Source organism: Ciconia boyciana, chromosome 20 (genome assembly GCF_034638445.1).
Source record: "Ciconia boyciana chromosome 20, ASM3463844v1, whole genome shotgun sequence".
Lineage (NCBI taxonomy): Eukaryota > Metazoa > Chordata > Aves > Ciconiiformes > Ciconiidae > Ciconia > Ciconia boyciana.
Genome location: NC_132953.1, coordinates 4,497,028 through 4,523,571, shown reverse-complemented (window position 1 = coordinate 4,523,571; position 26,544 = coordinate 4,497,028). Strand labels below are relative to the sequence as shown.

Below are 26,544 nucleotides of genomic sequence, written 5' to 3'. Positions count from 1 at the left end.
GCCCGTGATGACTTTAGAGCTGACAATCTCCTCTCCTCGACCCCCCCCCCCCGCCCCCCCGCTCAATGGCAGCACTGCTGCCTCTCACACCAGACTATATTTGCAATATGTGCTAATTTACCAGCTATATGCCCTTGGATTTTAAAATGAACTCATCAGTCAATGTTTCTAGTACCGATGCTCCCTCGCTCTCCCTCACACACACCCTCCACTGCAGACATGTTACTCATTCTCCAAGCATTTCCTCTCCGAATGTCCGTCAGACGCATATACACTTCATTGATCAAACCAAATCCCTTGATAACAATAAATAATAATACAGACAGTTAACATCAGCGGGGAGCGGAGCGGGGGGGAAGAGACAAAGATGACGACTAAATCTGCATTGTGCTTTATGAGGCTGATCCCCGCATTTTCCAGAGATGCGCTACACAATGCGGAGCGCAGGTATGCCCCCGACGACGGAGCACACACCTAGCCATGTGGGGCCTTACCTGAGACCCCGCGTTTGCCCCAGCAATGGGGCTGGGGCTGTTAATGCCTAATACCTGACTCTGCCCAGGCTTCAAAAGGTGCTTGTGGGAACAGAAGTTGCTACTCGCTATAAAGGAGAGGAAGCACCTAATGCAAAATACAGAAACAGGGAAAGAAGGCAGTGTCTTTGTTACGCGGGGCACTGCACAGGTGCTCAGGACTTAAAGGTATCTGGGTACCCAAAGGTCCTGATGGGCGCATAGTGGGATTTTTAGAAGCACCTTCTCAGCTCCCACTGAAATCTGTTTCCTTTGTATTGAAGGCAGAGAGCACCCATGCAAGAAACCAGGTTAGGAAGACCGTCTACTAGATATCCCTCTGTTACGCACGCCGGGTATTTCAGGGGCTTCGGCGTTAGGGCTTCTGTGGCTTTATTTCCTAATTTCTGGGGCTAAAATGGGGGAGGCAGGAGAAGCTGCCTCGTGGGATTTTGGCTAGTTAGACATCTTGTGTGGGTCTGGCAAAGGGAAAGTGACTGCAGTGTAAGTGTTCGGGAAGTTGGGGAGGGTGGGGCTATCTAGAAATCTTTGACTCACTGGGGTAACTCCCTGAACACAGGAATTAAATTATTGCTCAAAGCAAGCTACATTTTATGAGCAGCAGCCTTAGAATGAAATTCTGCATGCATACAGAGTTTGAAACAACTCAAATAAGCATATGGAAATAAGTATACAATACATAATTTAATTATTGGGTGCAATGCAGAAGTCCCTGGGTGATAGAAGAGGTGGGATTATTCAGTGAAGTCAGTCCGGGAATCCATGGATACAAATTTTCTTATTTATACCGACATAATCCTGATTGACATCAGCCTAGATAGGGGAAGAATCAAACCCTGTGTAGTGAAGGATCTAATCTTTGGGAAAAGTAGACTGGATTAGAGAGACACTATCTGCCAACCATCCTTTCACTCCCCTTACAGATTCCCTCACCATCACAGCAGTGTGCAAGATTTTGCCATCACACGGAACAATTTACATCCATTGTCTTTTTCGCATTCCGTTACCTTCCTTCCAAAAAAATGTTTGATTTTTTTTTTAAAGTTTTGCTGCAAACACATAATTTCTTTATACAATTTAACCAAGTCTTTGGAGGATACTTATTTCAAGCAGTTAACACCTGACCCCAATTTTTGTGGGTAATTAGTGAGCTAGATAACCACACAAAGTGGGTAATTATTTAGTACCCAAGGGTACTGTACAAGAGGGTAGAGGCTGGCAATGTTAACAAAAGCACATCTCTAATTATTGTATCTATACTGGCGATGTTTTAAGAATAGTTACTCCATCTAATGATCCATGATAAATCAGTAAACTATTTTGCTTCCCTTAGCATATATGCGTGGTCTAACCAAGGACAGTGTGTGAGGGCAAAGCAAATTGAAGCCTCAACTCTGGGATACGCACAGGCCCCAAGAGAAGCGAGAGGCATCCACCTAGAGAAGGTAGTAAGAGTGGCAGCGTCTGCTCTAGAACAGCGGCGGCAGAGCCTAATAGCCATCACTAATAGCTAACAGGTTGGTTGAGACTACTTAAAAAGCCATGTAGGAAGAAGCTTGTGGAGCGTGCCTCAGGGTCTACCTCTTGCTTAGGTAATGTGGCCGGGCTGATGGATCTTTGTATACGACAATAACCCTAATTATGTTTTAACCGAGTTCAGTCTTGCTTATTGAAAATTGCTTTGAAAGCTGTACAAATGAGGCGTTTTGTGTTTGTGGAAGGTCAGGGCCAAAATGCAAGAGAGTAGCACTGGGGGGAAAAAAAATAATCATATTTGATGAATTTCAATTATCTGCCGTCTCCAGTATTTACGTTGCAAAATCTACATTCCTCCCATGGAAAATATTGCATCCTCAGTAGATTTTTTTCACAAATTTAAGCAGAAGGAAGAGATGGGAACTATTTTGAAATAGAAACTAAATAAGAAAGATTCAACTACCAAAAAAATGTTTTTGATTATCAGAACCATGTGAAAAGAAGTGTTATGCTGGAAACAGATGCATAATCTTAAACACAGCGGTCACTATCCGCTGGCCACTATTTGCAGCATTACACACACACTTAAGGACATCTTCAACCAAGACATTACGCTCAACGGAAAAGCACTTTCCTTTTTTAATTGCTTTTATGAATCATCACTAACATCCGGACACTTCATTTACTAGAGTCCAGTAACCTTGTTTTTCAAAGACTCGAATTCCAAAACCTAAGGGCCTCCAGGCTGGCACAAAATAAGAGAGGCATCATTCTCTTTTGATCATAGTCATGTATTTAACTTAGCTTGCTGCTCTGGGATCATTCAAGTCAGGCACTACAGAAGAAAACACAAATGGCAGCATCAGCTGGCACTGTGACCACCAGGAATTTGAAATTTAAACAGAGAAAGTTTGAGGGGTTTCCGCAACTCCTCATATTTCTTTTTTGTTCTGGTTTGGGGTTTGTTGGGGGTTTTTTGTGGGTTGTTTTGGGGGGGGTTTTTTGAGTGAAATAAGTGCAACTGAAAGAGGCCTGCAAATTGTTCTCATATTTAAAAAGGGGCCAAGTCTCTGCAGTCCATTTAGTCCTGAGCGTGCCTGTTCATATTACTAATGTGAACAGTTAAGAGGGAAAAAAACACCAAACGCCAGAATTGGGGACTAGTTCAGAGCAGCTGTGAGGTAGACACTTATCCACTCTGAACTGCACCAGAAGACTGAAGCTTCTTTCATGTGCTATGTGCCATTTAACAATCCAGCAACTTAGTTTGGCTGCTACCATGACGAGATGGGTATAAATAAATTGGTATCCCCTTCACTAATCCTCTTAGGAACCTGGTTTGCAGGAAAAGTTCTTGCAGAAATGGAGTGAGAGGAAGTTTGCAGAGAGAAGCTGGAAAACAGAAAGAAAATTAATTTAATCATGGACACAGGTTCAAAGGAAGAGGAGACCTCGGTAGGTGCACAGTTATAGCAGAAAGCAGAGTAAAGACAAACTACTATTTTTTCTGAGGCCATTTAGAATTAGTGATTCAAAGGAGAAGACACATAAGAGAAGGGATGCTCAGCCATAGAGGGTGCTTTAGGAACTTGAGCATTAACTATAAAACCTTAAGGCCTTTTTGAGACAAGTCAATAACTTCACCCTAGACAAAACTATACAGAGATTATTTAGGAAATACCTTTAAAATAACAGTTCTATCTCAGCTATATGGGCAGCATATACGATAATATATGAGAATAGTTTACAAATCAATAAAATGTTCTTAGTGGAGAAAAAAAAATATTTACTAATAGAAACAAAGAATTCTAATGATGTGAGGAAAGGTACAAATTCCTTTTTGGGATTGGATGTGGGGCACAGCCATGGAAAGCAAAGTTGGGCAAAGGTGTCATGATTTGGGCATTACCAGAACAGCACTCTATCAAGTGAGGAGTTTGACAACCAAAAGCTACTAATTTGAACCTCACTGTTTTGTATACCATTGTCCAATTCCACATCAAGTCAGTGATAAAAATCATTTCACCTCTTCCTGCCTTGCTTCCCCATAACACAGAACCATCACGACAAAGCTTACCATGTCCTTGGAGTGCTTTGAAGTCCTTGGAAGAAAGCTGCTACATCCAGATCACTTTTGTTATCCTCATTTGATACCCTGTTAGTTAACAGAGAGGACAGAGTGTGGTTGAAGATCACGTGAATTCCCTTTCATCACCAACAATTCCTTTTAACCCAACTCACCCACTGACTTTCACCTCCAAACCCAAGAAGGCATATATTAGCAAATCACCTCACCCAAGCACCATCCTGACAGCAACACAGCTTAAAAAGGGGTGGTTGTATTTTCTCTCCATCCCCCAATTCTGCTAACAGGTTTCTCAAAGATCTTTGAGCTCCAACTCTATCAATCCCTGGATATTGGAGAACAATTAGAATAATAAGGTGAGAAAGCCATAAAACAATTCTACCCCAAGGTGAGTAAAGCAAGCAAAAAGCAAAACGAGGCAGTGCTGTTCACCTCCTGGTGGACAGGGCCTGCTGAAAGGCCCTGGAATTCTGCACCATTCCGTGCCCTTATTGAAAACCAAGTTTAGGGAAATGGGAAGAGTTCAACAGAAGGTCAGTGGTTGTAACAGAGGGATTTGAAAAGAAAGGTTACAGAGATGAATTCACCCGATATCAGAGAAGGAGTATGAGAAGTGGGAACGCAGTACCTAGAGTTATGTGCGTTTTGTCTATGGGGAGTTAACAATCTGCCCTTATCCGTGAGTTCTCCTATACATACCGGATTTAACCGAACTCTGAAACTCAAGGTGAAACTCGAATTTATGTGGATGAAGTCACGCAAAAAAGTATTACATCTACTCTTGCATGATTTGCCATTTCCATATCACATAAAGCACCTGAAAACCCTCATATTTCACATGGTTTCAGGTCCACCAAAATTTTAAAATAAGACTTGATTCACTTAAAACATGACAAAAGCTCCAAGAACCTCACTAAAATTTCAGATAAATCTAACCTGTTTTGAGCTGGTGACATAATTTCTTAGGATCTGAAGCTTCATACTGAAAGTCTAACAAATTTGGAAATATTTCAGTTACTAAGCGATGGAGCTATATTAATAAGTTAACCTCCAGGTTGCTACAAAAACTTTCTGTCTGGTCAACATTTAATGCTTTTTTAAAATTTATTTGAAATTGCAATAGAATCATTGCGTGAAAAAGATGGTGCCCCTCAAACAACTCTTTCTTTTTTTTTTCCTGAAAAAGCCAGTAAAAATAATCCATGTTGAGGCTGTTCAGTTAGAATCTAAACTGCTGAACCTAGATTCAACTTCAGAAACACGCATAAAAGTTTAGGGACATTTTGGGAATCTGACCCGGCAAGAAAAGTAGAAAATTAAATTAAAATTAGAAATCCACGAGACTAAGAGCAGAGCTAGAATGAATTACATTTCAATAGGCAAGGAGTGCTAGGGTTGCTCTGTAAAAGAGCGACGGTAATTCAGTGATTGGAGGGCAGAGCCTGCTGCCTGCAGTCCACAGATGTATTCCCATCTCCTCCGTGAATTCACTGTGGACCCTCAGTCCCGCAATCTATTTCCAATTCTCCCCTACATAAAAACAACACAAACAGGTAACATAACTATTGCACATAAGAAAGAAGTTGTGACTCTGAGCCTTAATTAATGTTTGTAAAGAGCCTTGAGAGATTATGGGGACCTGAAGAACCTCAAAGCACAGTCATCCTTAAATATCCCCCAGACCTTCTGTCCGACTCTTAGCCCTTTTCACCAGCACTGACTTTCTTTTTAAAGAGAGGGTGGAATTATTGAAAAGATAAGACAAGCAAAGAAATGTTTTTCAGGTTTTCTAGTACTCCAGCTACAGCCTGCAGTTGACACAATTTGAAAAAAAAAAAATTAAACACCACGAGGGCGTATTTCTCTCCAGAAAAAAATACTTGTCTCAGCCACTGCTTAAGAATTAAACCAAAAGGTAGGACACCAAAATACTTTCTACAGCTGGTTGGTGGGCCCAAGCCACCGATGCCTGCACAGGGACCGGGCAGAAGCTGGCACAGAACCAGCCGGAGGAATCCCAAATCAGCGGTGATGACAGTGGCGAGAATTCAAAAGACCTGTTCCTGTTCCCAGTCCTGTCGCCTGACGTGCTAAGTGGCTTGGGCAAGTCTCTCCATCTCTTTGTGTTTCCTCTTCTGCCTGCCTTATCTATTTAGACTGCAAGCTCCTGGGGACAGGGAGTCTCTTCTCACAGGGTATCTACATGATGCCAAGCCATTTAGATATTGCTGTCAAAGAAATAACAGGCTTGGGCACTTTAACACAGGGGAAAGTCTGAACGCAAGTCTGGTCGCCCTTACCTCTTGTGAAACCAGACACACAGGTCTTAATACACAGTAACTTGTTTTCAGTTGCTTCACTGGTGTTGGGAGCGTATTAAAAATTAGAAAGCCGCATATCAAGAGGCATGTGACAGCCAGAATGAATGTCAGAATGCGAGGAAGACGCGGCAACCTCTGAGGACTTACGTTTGGCCCATCAGACACCGCTCAGTCTCTGCGTGCCAGAAATAGCAGCGGGACGCAAGCGCAGCAGCCAGTCTCCCCACTCCTGGTGCCAGTCCGTACTTCTGCATCACTTAACGTTGCAGTGCAGGCTCTAGTACACTCTAAACTTAAATTTAGTTGTTTTTTATACTGCAAAAAGACAGTGTAACGTTTTTATGAGATACAAAATGAAGAAACCAAACAGAACAATCTGAATAACAGATTACTTATTACGATAATAAATGACAGTCTTTAATTGGTATTTTTAAAGTGTACTAATAACATTTTCAAGTTGATTTTGTTTGTATAAAAGTAGTATTAGATTATAAATATTGTCAATTTTAACTCTGTACAGCTAATGAATGTATATGCCAGCATGGAGGTAGTCCACATGAAACACTTCTTCACAGAGATACACAGTATGCTCACTTGCAATTCCGATATGACATGCAACATGACTGCCTCTGAACAATTCACGTATGATCAGTTCTTCTGTCTTTACAATACTCCTTATGAGGAACAAGGACCTCTATTTTATAGACAGTGAATAAAAACAAAGAAAAATAAGTGACTCATCCAAGATCCCATAGGGAGTCTGTAGCAGAATTTCAGGGTCTGCACCAACGGCTTAATAAAAAAAAAATAAATTGTTCCACTATAATGGTAGAGGCTGGTGCACAGTCTTCGCCCCATTAACAATAAAACAAGACAGGCCCCATGAGCTGAATATGAACAAGAATCCCTCGCAGTGGAGACAATTTTAAAATTACAAAGCTAATTCACCTGATGTCTAAGAGAAATCTGAACTCATGTTTCCCAGGAACAACTCCTGCCAGTCACGACAGTAAACGGCTATTCCCTGGGTGCCTGTGACTGCAGAGAACCACGATTCTGACCCTGGTGCACAGAGAAATCCCTCCCAAACCAGCCTATACCTGGGATGATTCAGTAGCAGCACTTAATTCTTACGATTTGACCCACACAGGTGGCCTCACGCTTCATGCTAGAACAGGCTGTTCACATGGAACCAACTGCAGCAGCAGGCCCCGACTCATTATTTGATCACTTTCCTGCTTAACTGCCATGTTTAATTACTTGCATGGTAACAACAAAAAGTCAATCTAGCAATGGAAATCCATTCTGTGAAGAATTTCTGCCTTTTTTCTTAGACGCAAACTATTGCTACATAAGCCACTCCTGATTAATATGGGGCCCTCACGGGAAAGCCACTGCCTGTCTACTGATTTCATTTCCTACGTCTTCTCTTCAACTGACAATTCAAGTCCCTAAAAAGTAAGGGCAAAAGATCCCTTATTTTATCGTTACAAGATGACAGTGTTTTTTCCCTTGCTATTTTCTTTCAGGAAGATATATTAGCACTACATTTGCTCCTCCATGCGGTGGGATTTCTTAAATAAAAACGTATGTTATATATGTATGGACTTGGAACCAGAGCTGCATTAGCCTATTAACTATCCCCATTTGCTTCAGACTTGGCCAGCCACCTAGAAAACCTGCCAAGACCTTTCTGGCAGCCTTTTCCCAACAGTTCCAGGAAAACATGGAATATTCAAAGAATTTTAGGGCCTCCCGGCTTCGTTTGTCACCACTCTCCTTGCCCACTTAAAACTAAATCACAGGCAAATTGCTCTAATGCCCTATTAAAGATTTTAAAATGTCCTTCTCCACAGCAGGGTATCTGAGGACAAATCTGCGTTAATATATAATGCAAAGCCTGCGTTAATATGTAATGCAATGTGGCGTGAGGCACAAGGGCTTCGCAACGAGTAAGGGAGCTGCTTTACAAACTTTGAACTTCCAAGTGAATTCTGTCCTGTTTGGAGTTTTTAAAGCTCCCTCAGATACCCAGGCAAAGGAGAGATTCATTTTGTCCTCTTTGTTACTCTAGCAAATTACCGTTGAGGCTTCAGGCCTGTGTCATACAAGAAGCAAACAAAAATGTGCACAGTTACATCAGAATTCACCGTCCCTATGGGTCTCAAGGCACTGCTTGAGCAATGCTGTTAAAGATATGCTCGAGTCCCATTGCCTAGAGCTTGTCTGTAAGCTAACTTACAGACTTCCAGATGACCAAATGACATGATTCTATAACCGAGATTCAGAGTAGGATTCACGGAGATGGCAACTGGAAGCATTTTCTTTGCAAATTAAACTAGGATCTAACTCCTTTTAAAGCCATGGCAGGAAAGAGAAAAATCCTGCTGTCATTTGCATGAACTAAGTTATTACAAACCAAGAGCAAAAACTGGCCCATCGCACTTGCACAGCTTCCCCTGGTTTTAAAATGCAAGAGAAGCATGCTTTAAATAATTTGAAGAGGCTTTTTTATTACACAGAAAAAGCCTCCCTGTGATTTCAGATGTCAAGTAGTCTTTCTTAATTCCTAGCGCTAATTTATGGATTAAACGTTTAACCCTTGACTTCAATATGGATTGAGAGTTCCTTGTTACTGAGAGCTGACAGAACTGCCCCACTGAGCACCCCACATTCCGGCACTCCTGGCTCCACTGGACCATTCCTAGGTGCCCCTCAGAACCTCTTGACTCCGTTCTGGTGCAGGACTGACTCACTGCACACAGACTTTCGGCTTTCACCTCGCATCCTATTAGTCTAAAAAGTTATCGCACACTTCTCTTTGCTCCAGGTAACCTTTGCTGGCTCTTCAACTCATTAGTCACTGTTGGTTTGCAATTTGCTACTTCACAGGCACGTGACAAACATATATACAAATATATATATTAAAAATGTTAGAGAGCACCAAGACAGAATATCTTACGAGATCCCCACCTCTTCTTCTAAAATACGCAGCAGCGAGCTGGTGTGCATACGTCCTGAGAGGCTGTATGCACCATGTAATGAGATTGTGGATATGTATTTTGCAATTCCAAATTGCCCCTCTGTTGGAATATAAACAAAACAGAGCATCATAGGACCCCTCGCGCTAGCGATTCCACCAGCAGAGTATGGATATCTCCTCTTATTGAAGAAGGAAGAGACTACAGTTCTTTAATTCTGATGCAAAGTCCCGAGTAGTCACTTCATGAAATGCAGCCACCAGCATAGGGCCTGTGTGGATTTCTTACAGCACCATGGTTACAGATTGCTGACCAGTGACTTCTATCCTAGAACCCTACAAACAGACATGATTCAGCAGTCTAACTACATCAGTACTAACATAGTAAGTAGCGGACACTGATTTTATTTTTTCCACTAAGACCTACACTGTTTAACTTCTCATTCAATAACTATTCTCACATACAAATGAAGGGAAACACATGACGGAAATATCTTAGGGCCCTTATAAAATAAGTTCTCCTTTCACATTTCAAAAGCTATTCAAAAGGGCAATTTCCAAAATCAGCTCAAACCACAAGATCTGTAGCAGAGAGCAATCGTGTCTTGCCTTCTTCCCTTTCTATTTCCTTCCAGTTTTTCCTTCTCTTCCTCATTCTTTTTTTAAAATCCTGCTCTCCAAATCTAACCACCTCGTTTATGAAAGGAAATGGAAGGCCAAGGGGAAGCTGTGGCATCTGACAGACTGCAAACACCACTATTGCAAACCACTCTCTGATGCCACAACTGCTATCCCTTGTCAGAAGAGATGAGAGGCCACTTCAAACACAAGAAAAACAAACTTTAAAAGAAACCCACATCAGCGGCATTAAGCCGGGAATGAGTTTGACCTGCTGTTTACAACAATTCCTTAAATCTCACTTAAGCTGAGGAATACAAAGGGTCTGCCTACACTCTTCAGGGGACTGACTGCAGCGACCCCAAATCTAGCACCAACCTGCGCTGCTGCAACCACAGATCTCCAGCCAGCACCATTTGGAAGTGCCAGCTCAGGCCCCCGGGCAGCAGGGCTGTTGCTAGTGCAGCACCAACCGGAGCTCATCACATCCCACAGCAGCCGTCATAGCCTGAGCATATCTGTATGACACGCTCTCGCATGGGCAAGAGCAGCTCTAGCCTCATACTGAAAAGTGGGTGTGAAAGCAGCACCAGGTGTAACCCTCCTCACTGTTTCTGAAACTTTTATTACTTCTGGTAATACCAGGGTTCCAAGAAACATACTTAATGAGGAAGGAAAAGGTCACAACATATGTTTAGATGCAGATCTGCAATCCAACTGACCTTGTACACAGCCCTTCCAATGATATGCTGCCTGGCCTTGGAGAAGTCATTCACCTTCCTCTGCTTTCATTTCTGGACAGTGGTCATGCAATCCTTTCCCATTGCACATGGTAACTGTAAGGAACCGGAGGGGGACCATGCCCTTGGATAATTATTACTAACACTGTTGTATTGCAGTTATTCAATATGCGAGCCCAAGTGAAGGCCAAACATCTATCAACCCTTCGCTTTTATCTGTCAGTGGCAAACTATGTGCTTAATCCTTTGCAGGAGACAGATATAGACTGGGTCAGAATCCAGACTTCTCTAACATACCGTCTCCAATAGTGACAAGTATTAGCGGCTTTGGACAACCCAGAGCTGTCCTTCCCACTGGTTGTCCCCTGGTCTTGAATTGCTACACTTCATCCTAAACCTTGAAACATTAAGTCTAAACTCAGTTCTAAAGCTATTACAATGAATTACCATAATTCTATGTATGGTTATTAAAAACATAAGTATCTAATCTGTTCTAGACTTGCAAACTTCCCATTAACTTCTAAAAGCAATTAGGTTCATTTTTTTAATTAAATACTGGTGGAAAAGAATTGCTTTTTAAAACATTTTCAATTTGTCACCATTTAATTTCACTGCATGTCTCCTTGTATTCACTTTGTGAAACTATGAGAATGTCTCACTCTACCTCCTCATTCTTTCTTTTCTTTTCATTATAGCATCAATTTGTTTTTCCTTTCTACTGTGAATGGTTTCAGTATATCAATTTCAGATATCTCCATCCTTGGGACCATTTTTGCTGGCACCTTTTTGAGCCACTCTTCCTCTCCTCCTCAGATTTGGTAGTACAGCTCCTATGCCATATGCCTTACTGTCTTTGGTCCCAAAAATACAGACACTGCTCATAGGAATTTCACATCAGTATTATGCAGGGGTTTATCCACTCCACATTTATAATAGGATCAAGCCCTAAAAAGTTCATGAAAGCTTCCATTCATGGCTTGAGCTTTATATCTGTACTGGATCTAGGAACAACAGGCAACAAGGTCTAGTTGCTTATCAAGAATTCAATGAGGAGAAAACAAAAGAAAAAAAAAATCTGTCTTTACCGACCATTTGCCTGACTGGTTATGGCTTTTTTGGACATCGGCAATTGCGTGTGTAAAAAATGACCCATTCACAAAAATATTCTTACACTACAATTGTTAGACATGACATTTACACATCACTGTTAATTATAAATGACTTGATCCTGACATTTCATTAATACATTATGAAAGCCATAATGAAACCCTATGAGCTGTGTGTCACACCTGTAACAAAGACAAGCTTAGAGAAATCACAGTCTTGTCATCAGACCTTGGCAAAGGGTGGAAGGAAAAGTGGCAGGAGGGTGACTCACGCTTGAAGCGGACTTATCCTCAATGACCCAAGAGGGGCAAGGGAGAACCCTGCACCACAACATTTGCTCCTCTGTGGCATGACACAGTAGTTTGGCTACCTGAACGCGGGAACCTACAAGAACGTAGACGGAAAACAGATGTCAAGGACTGTATGTTAGCAGTATCTACACTGCTCTTAAACAGTACCTTTAGAAGGGGTCTTGAGTGTGGTGGGCTTTTTTCTTAAAAAAGTGGTTGTACCTGGAGAGGTGGCTGGCAGGAGCCAGGGAGCGGCTCCAGCAGGCACCCTGCAGCCGCTGGTAAGGCTCCCACCTGCGGGCTGACAGCTTTTTCCCCATAGGTAAGTGACTCCCTCCTGCTTTTAAGAAAATAATTGCTTGGAATATTTCTAGCCAGTGGTATTTCATTTACAATACACCTCAGACAATCTTGGATCTCCTAACTGGAGAGGAAGTTGTCTTCTACAAATTTGAGAAGGAAGCAGGGAGAGGTGGTGGTAAGGAGGAGCCACTGCATATAACACGGAATGCAGAATTTCAATCTCTTTCCATATCTGCCCCAGAAACCTGATTCTTGAACTTATTTAACCAAGAAACAGGGCCATGACATTGCACAAAGAGGCTAATTTCACCCTATTACATGTAAAAAAATATTTGCTCAGGGAGAATACATTTTATATTTTGAATATATAAATCTAAATATATGCAAAGTGGGACTGCCTGGAGCGTCAGTGGAGTCAGGGCAACTAGAAGTTTTGTCTTGTTTAAAAAAGAAAGAAAAAACAAAAGAGAAGGGGTTTTTTTTCCCCAGATAAAACATTTTGGATCTTCCTCTGCCATGGGAAATTTCCAAACGTCAGATTTCCTTTCTGTTCCAGTTTAGACTGGAAGCTTTTATCGCAAGGTTAAATCCCGGTAGCCCAACACCACACATATACGAGTTTGTCTCTGACTGAAGTCTGAATGGATATAGAACTTATCTCAGAAACTCACGCTGGAAATGTTGAACTTCACCTGGTTTCGTATCTAAGCCACCAAGCTATGAAAAGGGAAAAGTAAGAATGAGAAGGAAAAAGTTAGTCAAAGAGAGATGTGTGTTCAGATCTCTGCTCTGGCCTCAGACTGTCCATTTCCAACAGAAGAGTTCCAAATCTTGAGCTGGTCTATACCAGCTAATTCTTTTATTTTCCAGTTACACTGTGCATTGTAATCAATACCTACATCTAATTGAAAGGACATCTTTTTCCCTTACAGGTTATACTTTTTGACTCTAAGACACACAAAAAGGACTTCCTTCTTCAGTCATTTAGAATTTCAAAAGGAGAGAGTAGCAGCATTTCTGAGGTCTGGGCTTTGAATCTGTGTAATGAAATTGTCTTATTTTTAACTGTCTGAGCAGCTTTCAAGCAGAAGCGTGTTAGAATTCGTATTAATTTGTGCAGTACCCTATCATCATCATAATTTAGCTCACAAGGTTGCTGTGCTTGGAATTCCAGTTATGACATGAATTCTATACATTTTATACAGATTTATAAATGGCATCAATAGAACACTTAGGGCCTTATTCATTAAACAATGAGTCATTCTGGCATTCCATTCTATTTCATCCCAGTTCTTACAAAACTTCTATGTACAAATTTGACTGTACTTAATGCATCTGATTTAGCAGCACAAGTGTTGCAGCATAGTTTCAGCTGGGTGTGGAAACAGATGAAAGGCATTGTTTAAAAAAAAGAAAAAAACAAATCGCTCTAACGGTGGAAGTTTGAGTGTCAGCCTCCTTTCCAAAGGAACAGCATTCAGGTCCCAGGAAAGAGCCCTTGCCTCAGCTTTCTCACCGTCACAGGCTGGCCCTCTCCAAGGAGAGCTGTGAGGCAGCACAAGAAAATGGTCAGAAGACGCTTATGGGGTCGCAAGCAATCACGTACCAATACTGTGGATAAGCAGAGTTCCTCCTTCTTCAGGACTGTTAGGCTGCCATCCTTCACAAGTATCATTTGACGGTTGGACCAGATGATCTCAGAGGTCTTTTCCAACCTTAATGATTCTATGATTTCTATGATCATAGCCATGTGAAAACACAGAAGCAAAAGAAAATTTGCAATGGTGCACTATTGCAAGTATTTTCTTGCTGCCCAGCAAACCAGAAAAAAATATTTCTGAATACAACACTTTAGTACTTATTCTTGACAGATAATTTCAGGGGTACACTACAAGAGGCTTAAAGGCTTCCCTTAGTATGCAGTTTACAACTGTGGCACCAGCAAACTAATGCTGGTGCAGGACCACAACATGAATTTTTCAAAATAATTTCCCTAATGACCTAGCGCTTCCAGATGGACCAGTTATATTTTGTGTGTGTTTTAAATGAGAATTAAGTTGAAAATAAAAAGATCAAGCCAAAATATGACCTGTCACCTATCTTTCAGGAATGCATCTATATTACAAATAGTGGCTAGCAGTATGCCTACACAGCAAAATATAGGACCATTGTTTGCTAAATTCTAGCTTAATCTAGGCAGAGCACATAAAAATAGCAGTGAAGTCATGATGGTATGGGTTTTAGCATGCTCTAGCAACTGGAGTACAAAGTCTTCAGGGACACGCTGGTTACTAGCCAGTGGGAATCTGTTTGAACTGTTCTCATTACTTTATTCAATCCAGTTAATCCAGGTAAACTGGCGTATGCTACAAACTGCTCTCCATTTTATAGTTTGGACACCTCAGCACATATGACTCTCTTTTACCTTCTCTTTGTCTTTTCAACCTTCTTCCTGACTGCTGGATATATGGCTGTGATTTCTGTGATTTCTGTAAAGCTTGCTGGAGCAGAATAGTCTCGGAAGTCACTGCTCCTCTATCAAATCTGATTGGGATTAGAAAATAGTCTCAGAAGTTGTTGGGAAGAAAGGCGGCACAGATACACAAATGTACATAAGGCAAACGAGCACGCTAGCTGTCTTTTCATTGGAAACCATTCCAAGACCTCATCATTCCTCGGATGCTTGCAGTTTTCTTCATTACGTATATAAGCATCAGTGCCTATTTTTGGTCTTCATCCTTAATAAGTCACAGTAAATTTGGAATCCATTTCACTACATATTCTTGTACATTAGGACACTATCTACCAAGCAATCACCATGCTGAGAAAAGCGCAATACTATCTGCACCCATTGTCCATAAGGGAGAACAGGGATGCGTGCTTAAGTAAAGCGTACCATCTCGTTTTCATTAATTCTCTCACCGTGATATTTCTAGGAGTTCACTTTATGTTACAGACGTAAAGGGACAAAAACAAGATCAAAGTTTACATTTCATTATCGTAGGACAAACAATTTTCTGGGAGGTGGATTGTTTCTTTTTCATTTTACATTCCAGTGGAAATGTTCTCTGAAAAACAGTTGCTATCTTTCCGACTATTCACAGGCTTAACTGAATGAAAACTGAGAATGGAACAGTAATGGAAAACAAGGAAAATAGGACACTTTTGTCCGTTCATTGCCCAAGCTGAGAGGAACAGAACTGGCAATTAAAGGAACTGTTCAGGGCGAGCCACCTTCCTTTTGCTTCCTCCTCTTTTAATCTACAGCTCGAGTTGTTCCTTCACTCATTGCAAAAGGTCCATAATTGTAACACTGCCATATTCTCCTGGAAGTCTATTTAAATGGCATATGATAGAAGCCATATGATAGAAGCTTAATTACATAGAGGGCATATGGAAGGCATATGACATAAGGACATATGGAAGGCATATGATAGAAGGGCATCCGAGGACATATGATGGAAGTCTAATTTAATTGACAATACATTCCTCTCATCAGGGGGAGAGCTGGAATGCTATTTTGTTCAGAAGAAAAATATGCACATTGAATTATTTTTATTGTCAACTTCGATGTACCACTGACCATTCTCCCTTTTAATTAACATTCCTTGTTCTTTGGAGCAAGATAGAGCATTTGATTTACATATCATATGATTAACATACTTAACATAAAGTTAAGTTTGACAGCCACAAATGTGCGCGTTAGTATAAATAAGCGCTATTTTTGAACCTTACGAAGTTCCCTTATACCTGTGCAAAGCAGATCTAAAATGCTACCACCAAAAAAGAAAAGAGACTGTTCTTATTTGGGAGTTATTACCACCCATTCGTAAATCTACTCCTAGAGAAGTACCAAACAGGTAAAAAAAAATCAACCCTTATGGAACAGCTCTACATTGGATGTGAGCTTGTGGATTTACAGCTGAAAACTTGCACTTCCATCTGCAAAAAGATTTATGGGGGGGAAATAAGGTACTGCCTAAAACGTGCCAAAAAAGATTCCTCTTTTTTAACTACCTGCACGTGTTTAATGCATGTGCCTTCATGAAACACAGAAGCAGCGTTGTGTTAGCCCTGATACTTTCCTTGTCCTAAGGAACTGCAGAGTTATAAACCATGGTAGTGATATCTATAACCTCTTTGAAAACATGATGAAATAAAATCCCACTAATCCACTCTTTGAATAACTAATAACTGAGCACTGGGTAACACTCGAGAAACCAACAGCTTCTCTTTGCATTCAGTAAACAAGGATTTGCAGATATTAAATTTTTTAAGTGCCATTTTACCAGAAAAAACGTTTTTCTGGGTTATTTAGATACCTTGAAATACTGTTATCATTTTCACACTTTTAGATTAGCCTAATGAAATGAACCCTGTGCCTACCCTTTACTTTTATTTGCTAGCCTACAAAGTTTACCCACTAGCAAACAGTCTCTCTTATTTCTGGGAACTCAAAAACTCTTGCCAGAATTGGTCATATATATAGTCAAAAGACACAACATAGCTCATGTTCTGGGCCCTGAGCAAGCATTAGGGCCACCATCTTCAACCAGGCTGCCAGGGGTCTTGAACCCTGCTAACATGAAGATCTTGACTCTTGTGTTCAAACTTTGCTAGATAAACGCCAGAGTTTCATAAGGGTTTTTTAGGCCTCAAATAAATAGTTAGGCAAATAAAACTGTAGATTTCAATAGCAGCTAGGTATATTAGATATATTCCCTGCATTTTAGACATTCAAGATACATTAGAAACATGGTCTTTTGCCCAAGACTGCAGGCTCACCATGTGCCCATTCTCCGCACAGCTCCTCTACAAAATTTGGGGTGGCTCCACAGCTCCTTAACCCAAACTGCTGTGAGGGAGAAGCAAACCATCTCTATCGGATGCCTCCAGAAGCATCAGCCTTTGAAACACCTAATTTAACTGTACAAGCCTAGAAAAAAAACCCACTTAAGAATCACCATTTTAGCTGACTGTAATCACTAATGGATATTCCCTAAGAACAGCTCTCCTGAGGACTGCGTGGATTTAGGTACTTTCACAAAAGCCCTTACAGGCTTTATCTGGAAGCATCAGCACCAGCCTCCTATGCTTCCTGAGAGACAATGAGCGTGCCAGGTCTCATACTGCTACAGGGCACAGCCTTGTTTAACTCCTAGTGTAGAACTAACTGAACCAAAGACGAATGGAAAGGGAAACCTGCTTACATATCTCAAAAACAGATACAAAACAGGATGTTTTTCATGTTACCTTTGGAGACTTCTGATTGCTGACCGCGAAGGCAGTAACACTGATATGTTGCCATGGTGCTTTTTAGGAATGTTACACATTGCGCTGCTCGAATGCTAACAAAGGAAGACAAGCATTACTAGTCCACTGAATTTGCTAAATACTCAATAATATAGCACCAATAGGTAAAAAATGCCGAGAGAATGAACATTTTTGAAGTTCTAGAGAGGCGGAAGGAAATAAAAGGTTTTCCAGCTCATCTTACCTGCTCTTTCCTGTTCCATGTGTCCAGAGCAAACATTGCTGAGGAATTATGGCCGCTCATCACGCCGTTCTGTGCAAGACCCAAGGAAAGCTAGGAGGTTGTACAGTTATCTCCCTTGGTGTAATTCTAAACTATACAACCTACTACCTCAACCTGGATGCATGCAGTCAAAAATGCTGAAAGCTACCCACCACTTCACAGCCGACATAATGTCAGGGTTTCTAGTTCAGAAAAGTCCTCAAAATTCTCAGCGCACTAATTTAGAAGTAATAAATGCTTTGCTGGTGAAAAGACACCAAAACCAAATGCAGCTCCCCACACTGCATATGTTAATAGATAAGACACAATAAGCCATGGTTATTACCGCTAGATATAGACAAGATCACGGTCACTTTTCACACAAGACGGATTTTTGTCCCTGGCCAAAAAAATACTTTTCCCCCTCCACAGCAGATGCATCTGCACTACAGCACAGAACATATACATACATTTTTTAAAGCACTTAAAGAAGGCTTAGGATGAAGTTTGTCCTAACATGTCTTTCCCTTTTTGAACACACATAATGTTGACCTGGAACATGCACCTTGGCTCCTGAATGTTTAAAGGATGATTGCAGAAGTGGGATTAGGAGAAGAACTGCGAAAAGGGTAGAAAGTTTTAAGTCAATTTTACCCTTGCATCAATCCCTTGGTAAGATGAACAATTTTAGAAATGCAACACCGAACCTCTCTCAGCAGTCAGAGTAAGACGGTGTTCCCTTAACAAGGAACACATTACATTTTTAACTTGTATTAGTTCACAGTCAAACAACCAGGATGTTATCATTGTGACTCATTCCCATTACCCACCAAGGTATTACTTAAAGCAGTATGCTGCCTATTTATTATGGCTTATAAACAGGGATTAGCATCTTAAAATATGCTAGTGCAGACAGTGGAACTGAATCAGTGCTGAGATCCTGCCTCTCAGGTGAATGCATCCTCAGCTCTGTGCTGGAAGTGGATTACAAGGGAATCAAACCCTATAAATGAATGCTGAGCTGTGCTGAATAGATGGCACCTTGGTTGTTTCTATTATCTTAGGATAAAGTAGCATTGCTGATTATGAAAAAGCTGGTGCCCTACCTTTACATTCAAAGCCTGACTAGAAATAAAGGAGGAAGGTGAGAAATAATACCACTCTTCAGAATTCAGCTTGCAACAGCAGAAGAATATTTGAAAAAAACAATCTTTCTGCAAGGTTTAAATGTGTATGATGTTGATAGTACCAGGGGAATTTCTAATGACTCCATATTTGGTAAAGTTTACTTTGACCTGATAGGCTCTGTGGAAATACAACATATTATTTTAGTTAACAGCACAGTACAGTACCCTAACAGTAGAGTCACTGTTTAACCATTTTATTAGTTAGAACAGTGATCCAACCACAAATCTGGATAAGGAAACCATGGGTCTCTGGCCCTGTACTCTGACCGGAGGCTTTATTGCTGTCTTAAACCATCCTGAAACCATCCCAATTCCTTGATGCAACATCATCATTTTTGTGCACTGAACATCTGTCCTCTGACGTGAAATCCAATGATGTAACTACCATAGCTCCATGGAAGCCAAGGAACCTGTGTGCTCATTTAGGGTGACGGAAGACCTCAAATCCCACCCGATTTCTATGTGACATAGGAGACGTAACTCCCCTTTAAACTTTCGAAAACATCCTATTTCATATTCTACAGCTGTAAACTAAACCATTTCAGTATCACATGGTTAGACTACCCATTTTTTCTACAACTTATCCTTGCAAATATTTTCCTGTATCTGAATCTTGTCATGAATGTTAGATATTACATAATTCAAAACATTTTAAAAATTATTATCTATATCTAATCAGTTTAATTAAAGAAAGTACTGTTAACATCACCACTGCATTGAGACTAACACAGCCACACCTTGCAGACCAGGCAGTTATAAGCAGAGCTGAGCAAAAAATCCTCCAATAATTTGCTCTAAAATAGAAGGTGGAGAAAAAGTGTTTTGTTTCATTTGTAACCTTAACTCAGTAACAACCCTTTCATAGATATATTACAATAGAAACTTCCTTATGAAAAAATTCCTTACTCTCAACTCGCGCCTAAATAACCTAAATTTTCCTCAGGTTGGCAAATGCCACTGCGACTGTTTCGTTCATGACTCGCCACCTCTCCTTGCCGCTCTTCCATCGCAACTTCAACTTCCTCTTCATCACCACATTTACAAATCCTTGAGCTGTCAGCTCCATGCTGGCACTTATTCAAAGAGCATTCTCGCTCCCTCCCCCGTCACTATATTGAGCCGGGGAGCTGTGCCCCGCTTGGCACACATGCTTCCACCACAAGTACCAAGACCTGCTCCAAGGTGCCATGGCAGTGTCCAAGCACAAACTGCCGGGAGAAGGTCCTCACTAAGAGAACGTTCTCATCCAAGTTCCCACATATGCCAACGCCTCTCTGCACAAATGTGATAGTAACAAGCAAGTCTTTATGTGGACCTGTATGCAACCTATGCTCGCTTTACAGAGCAACACAAAGGGACTTTAAGATAAAGTATTTTCTAAACACTAAAGCAGTTTCTGTCCCAGGGTCTGATACCTAACTCACCCTCTGGTCAATTTTTAGACACCTCCGCAGCCTGCTGCACAGATTATCCTGGCAAATTTTCCCCATTTATGAGAGCTTGGCTTCAGAATTACAGGTATTTTGCTCCCAACACTTTAAGCCCAGATGAAGCTTGGACAGGTGAAAGTGTATTTGCATCCCAGAGGAACAGTAATTTCAAGCAGAAAAAAGTGTCACGCATCTAGTCATTCCGTCAATTAGAGTATCTGCTGCTATTACTGACATGAAGTATTGAGCTTAGGAATTGAGATCAAATATTAAAACAGAAGGCATCTGATTACCATTACTTCTGCACCTTCGCAACATCCATCAATGCCTGGCTCTTTGCTAACCACTTATGTCCTATAAACATTCTTCTGGGAGGAGAGCAAGAGAGAGTCACAGCACTAGTGTCTATTAAGACAGTTTCTTTTGGTGGCATGGATCTCCATGTTTGTTTTCTGGTGATTTTTGTCAATTATGTCTTTACCCAATTAGCACAATCATACCTAATTATGTAATTAGGGTAAATATGTAATCTAATGACAATGTTCAATTATGATACATATCGATGTCATAAAAGTTGCTATTAAATATTGCGGCAGGGAGAACTGCATTACGTGTAGAGCTGTGCGTTCCTATGTAAGTTCATGTGCCCCAGCGCCTATTGTTCGTGAACCCTTTTAGGCCTCTTGCTTTTTCAGAATCACAGAAATGATTTCACACTTCTGTGGACAAAAGGAAATCTCTGTCCCAGCCCAGCTAGTTTTATTTTAAAGCAACAGTGTAATCAAAAAATTGTGTCCTTTTACTTGTGTAACCCTCTGATTTCTGAAATACAGTAGCTGAAGTAAACATGAAAAAGACGGCTGTCTTATCACAGGGAAGACAGAATTCATGTCCAGTGAACACTTATTTTCAAATGGAGAGGAAATGTCATTGTAGCAGTTCTTCCCAGACAGATCAAGGGTTTCTATCTCTGACGTTAACAACAGTTCATGCCACTGACCTCAGAGGACATTAGATCAAGGTGCAAGCTTTAGTCTGGACTAGGAAGTTATGCAGAAGCATCACTCATTTCCCTGCCCGTTCCCTTCATGGACTTCAGGTGAGAGAAGAATTCAGAAATTGCTTCCCCTACTCTACACTACACGAACCCGAATTTCATATTTAATTTCCCCAAGAATGAGGAGAGAATTCAATTCCAGAACTTCTTTTTGAGGACTGAATGGCTGGAATATTCTATTCTTTTAAAACATGCTTCAATGCAAAGCAGCAATTTAGTCATGATCCACAGAAAAGCAGGGTTTCAGAGGGCAGAATATTCCCAAATAATCACACAGAAAACAGTGCCTCGTGTATTAATCCCCTGCAGCTTTATCACACTTTGTGTGCATTTACAGACTCCTCCTATTGACTTTACAGATATGAACAAGACAGTAAGGATACCAGCAATGGAAATTCAGTACCAATGTGTTCAAGAAAGCTGAATTCTATTTTGTTATTATCATCAGCAAAATCATCAGCTGAGATTTGGCTCTGAATCTTTATGGATGTGAATGATGTAGAAGACGGAAGAACCCACCTTCACTTTCAGATCCCAGGCAGGCTATTGCAGGGCTAGCCAAGGAGGGGGTGGAAAGCAGAAAATACTCATGAAGCAAACATATTTCCTTAAGTCATTGAGAAAAAAATAAATACCAAAACCCACAAATGATATTGTTCCAGTTTGAGGTCTGAAATCTTGTTTGCTAAATTTCAGCCTGGAGTGATCTTTTTTACAGCTGACTTTCATAAACCTCAGACAGAAGAGATTTTACAATGGAAATGCTGACATGATTCCTACTGGCCATCTCACCCATTCAGCTTTACTTGATGAAACTTTGTTATTAGAACTCGGTTGTGATGAGGAACCTCAAGAGGTTCAAAGGTTTACTCTAGCTCAGAGAGCTCTCCTAGAAGTCTGGCAGACACGCTAAACAGGGCTGGAACTTCAAGAGTCTGCAAAATAAGGAAAGAAGTCTCATCTGGGCGCAGCTGAAATCCAGAGCAAGTAAATATTTTGAAAGCTATCCAAAATTTTTCATCACATTACAAAAACGGTCTCTGCCTCAACTTTTAGCAAGAGTTACAGCAATCTGAAGATTTACTCAATATTACATTTCAATATCTGGTACTTTCTAGGGGAAGGGTAGCCATGCTCTCATTCCTGAGCCATATATAGCTTTTTGTCAGCAGCTGGAGTGCAGCATCAGCTCTGGGTTAGACAACACATGACACAGATGCTCTGTGCTGGGTCTAAGGGTGGATCAGGGATGCTGGTGGGCAAGGTGGCACAAGCTAGCAAGGGCTGCAAGGCTGATGACTCTAAATCACCCCCAAACCTAGGTTTTTTGCTTAGCCCAGGCCTGCTCTGTGATTGAGCAGTGCCCTGTGCTGTTGGTGTGAAGCTCAGTGAGCCTAGGTTGAACGCTCTTGTTCGAGATTCCGCACAGCATGATAAGGACCCAGAGCCAAGGCTGGTTTCACACGCACACTGAAAAGTAAAGGAACTCATCGGTGATTGCCAGGAAGCTGTACCAAAACTTGGTGCCACTTCCAGGGTGGCATGGTGAGGCTGTATTTCATCGCGATACTGCATATCTACAACCAAAGGCTCCGCAGTCCAGCTGGAGCACATCTCCTCTCCTCCTTCAGATCGCTGTGGTTAATGCTACTTAGGTAATGCTCCTAAGTGATGGAGACTTCCTGGCTCAAGGGCAGGTGTCTTACTTAGTCGTGGATTCCTCCCCTAAGAACATCCTCTCCTTATTTTCTCCCTTACTCATTAAAAGCAAATAAACAAAGAGAAAAAAAAAATCAGATTACTGAAATAGTTATTTATGTGCCTTTTAAGAGTTTAACCAGATTTGATTATCTGAATAAGAGTATTTGGATATGGTTCAAATTCCAGGGTACACAATTACATTCTGCTTATCATGAATCCCATTTGCCACTGCATATGGTTATTCTAATTACCCGAATGCTATTGTGTGCTCCTCTGTTGACAAGGGCTCACTGTGCTCCGCACCAGACGAGACTGGGAAAAGCGGGAGCACGCAAATGTAATAATTTTCATACCCCAGTGGATACCACGCAACATGCTTGTCTGCAAGGGACCTTACAGGTGCTTTCAGTGAAAGATGTCAACAACAGAAATGAGAAATGGTCTTGTTATTTTGACGGAGAAAGACATGATTTACCAAATCCGAAAAAAGAGGAGTTTGCTTTGGAAAAGCTTTGGTTTGCTTCTTCCGACGAGAACTACTGCTTCTGGCTTTAACTGTAACTCTGGCCAAATGAAACACAATTGTAGTAAAGCCTCCCCAGATGCAGATATAGCCACGTAGTTCCACAGGAGGCATTTTTTTCCTCTTGGGAGGTACTAAAGCAATGACTCTGCCTATTGCTAGGGAAAGGGACTGCATTAATTAAGGTACCAATTTTTGGAGAGGATACTGGGACTTTCTCATGTCCCCAAGGCCTTCCTGGTACTTTCTACGTGCAGGTGCTCTGGTTTGTTTCCAGCTACAGTAACTGCCTTCTATGTCTTTAAGCTCCCCTGCAACATCAAACTAGGCGAAGTATTCAGTACTGCCTGCCCTTAGCAATTTTGCCGCGCGTCTGTGCACTGTTATGCAGTCGCTGTGCCTCAGTGACAGATGAAGAGATCTCTGTGCACTCTGTATGGCACTTGGATCAAAGCTGCTGCATAAATGTAAGCTCCTTATCAACAAAGTGAGGAAAAAAATTCATAAGAAACGTACAGGTAGAAGCTCCACAGAGTCCAATTAGTTTTTTCCATCCTAAAGGGAAGACACATTTCAAGGTTCTTCACATCATTTTGTCAGACTCCAGTTTCACTCTAAAACTTAATGAAGTGCGGTGAAATACAACCAACAGAAAAGAAATACAAATTAACTCTGAAAACACAATGCAGTTCTTTTCAACAGGCTGAGCTGAAAAACAAAGGGGCGGGGGAGAGTATTGGAGGCTATAGTTAAAAAGAACAGGGGGCAGTTTAACAAGAAACAAACTAAAATAAATTTTTAAATCGAGTAAAACGTAAGAGGAGAAGGAGGGGAGGGGAAAGGCACATGAGCTAGTGGCAGGAAGGCAGAAGTTGGAGCCAGGCCATCCCAAGCACTAACTTTGGCTCAGAGAGCGCAGCCTTAGCAACATCAAGCAAACAGGTATAGTGAGAGAGCACTTCGACACAAAGACCCAAATTACATGTCGCATTTTGGCAGAAACCATGGCTACGCTGTGCACAGAGAAGCTATGCTGGCACTGCTGACAGAAGTGCTGACTCTACCTGTGCCCACGCTGGCACCCTCTCTGCAGCCACGCCGCTGCACCTCTCGCTGCAGAAGACAACAGCGTTCAAGAGGCTTCCTTGGGCATGTTTACCCTGTCCCATAAAGCAGAGGCCACAGTGTCTCCAAGCTCACGTCAGGCTGAGCTGACGCGTGCCCACGCAGTGGCACAGCTACCCTTTTTCTTTGCCAAGCACCAGAAAACCAGAAGCAACCAGAAAACATGCTTAGCCTCAGAATATAATGCGACGGTTCTCCTCACAGCAGCACAGGGCCTGCATCTTAGCCCCGTTTCTGATGGCACATTTCTAAGGTTTGCTTTCTAAGCATCCAGCCATGTTTAGATCAAGACTCTCGCCAAAAGGAAAAAAAAGAAATGTTGGATATTGATTAGCAGGTCCCAACATAGTCAGTGAGAAACTACACTAAAATATTTTACAAAAAAATCTGTTTCCTCTTTCCTCTTCTTTGATTCAAATATTGATTTTCTAATCCAAAAATATGCTTTCAAACCCAACTGTGGTATCTCATTTTGCGACACATCTGCCCAATTCCCCTGCCATGGGCTTTTGGCACTCTCAAAGCAACGTCACCTGAAGTGCCAGCCTCTAGAAACATCCGTGACAAATTCCAGGCTTTTCTCAGCATATTCTGCCAGAAGCCTGGTGTCTCCAAATGGCTTTACAGAGAAGAGACCACCATGCAGAAATATGTATTATACTGGGAACTGGGTTTGACCAGCTCATTTCTCTTGGGAGGTTAGACTACGTGAGCCAATACTTCCTTTATAGCCATAAACGTAGGAATCTAATGCAGTGCATATTCACAGTATTTAAACAACAACAAAAAACCCAACAAAAAAAGCCAACGCAGAACATTAACAGCCCCTCTGGGAAAAACAAGTTTTACTGTCACAACTAGATGCAATCTCATCCTGCTTCTATCACAGCCCATGATGATACCCTACTCATCCCGCTATGGATGAAACAACGACCACTAGCAAAGCCAAAGTGGAGGCAGGAACCAGCACCACGTCCCAAAGGAGATCTCGACTCAAGGTCCATATTCTGGGTAGTATCCCACAACTAGGCTTCAACGTGGCTTTGCAGCACCCTCGCCCGAAAGAGACTTATCCTTCCCCCTCCTCAGTCACCTCTTATTGCCTGTTTTCTGAAGAGCCAAAACATTACTTGTGGACACGTGTCAAAGGCCTTTCATTCACATTTATGTAACTGAGACCAGAACGGTGACCAGACCGCAGCGTTATTTCTGTGCTGTGGCAAAGGTAAGCACACACCTGAAAAACAGCTGTGCTGCACTACAGAGACCGCCCCGCAGCAAAAGTTCTTCTGAAAACCACGCATCTACTGCAGTGCAGCTTTTATACCTTAATTTCCTATACATGCGAATATTGACCACCGGTTCCCACACCCAAATGCACGGTCACAGAGAAGGCCAAACTGTGTGGTTTGTTTTCTTCTCTAAAAGCTAGTTCAATTCACAAGGGAGAAAGAAAAGTAGTTAGACTGAAATTTTATTAGCAGAAGCCTTCTTTGACATCGTTTTATGGTTCTATAATAAATAGAAAACACATAGAAAACCCTAGAAATTC

General features: G+C 41.5%; 1 protein-coding gene across 9 annotated transcripts in view; it reads right to left on the bottom strand.

The window, feature by feature from the left end:
• LOC140661773 (uncharacterized) overlaps positions 1-26,544 on the bottom strand; it is a 140,631-nt gene that overhangs the window by 55,260 nt on the left and 58,827 nt on the right. For 8 of the 9 annotated variants that reach the window (XR_012045874.1, XR_012045872.1, XR_012045873.1 and 5 more), the window contains one exon: positions 4,087-4,164. Coding sequence is in view for 5 of the 9 variants with exons in the window: in XM_072884419.1 (XP_072740520.1) it covers positions 4,087-4,164 (78 nt within the window). In the remaining 4 variants the exon portion in view is untranslated. Of the gene's footprint in view, positions 1-215; positions 3,402-4,086; positions 4,165-26,544 lie in introns of those variants that run through there. The other variant, XM_072884420.1, reaches the window with a different exon arrangement.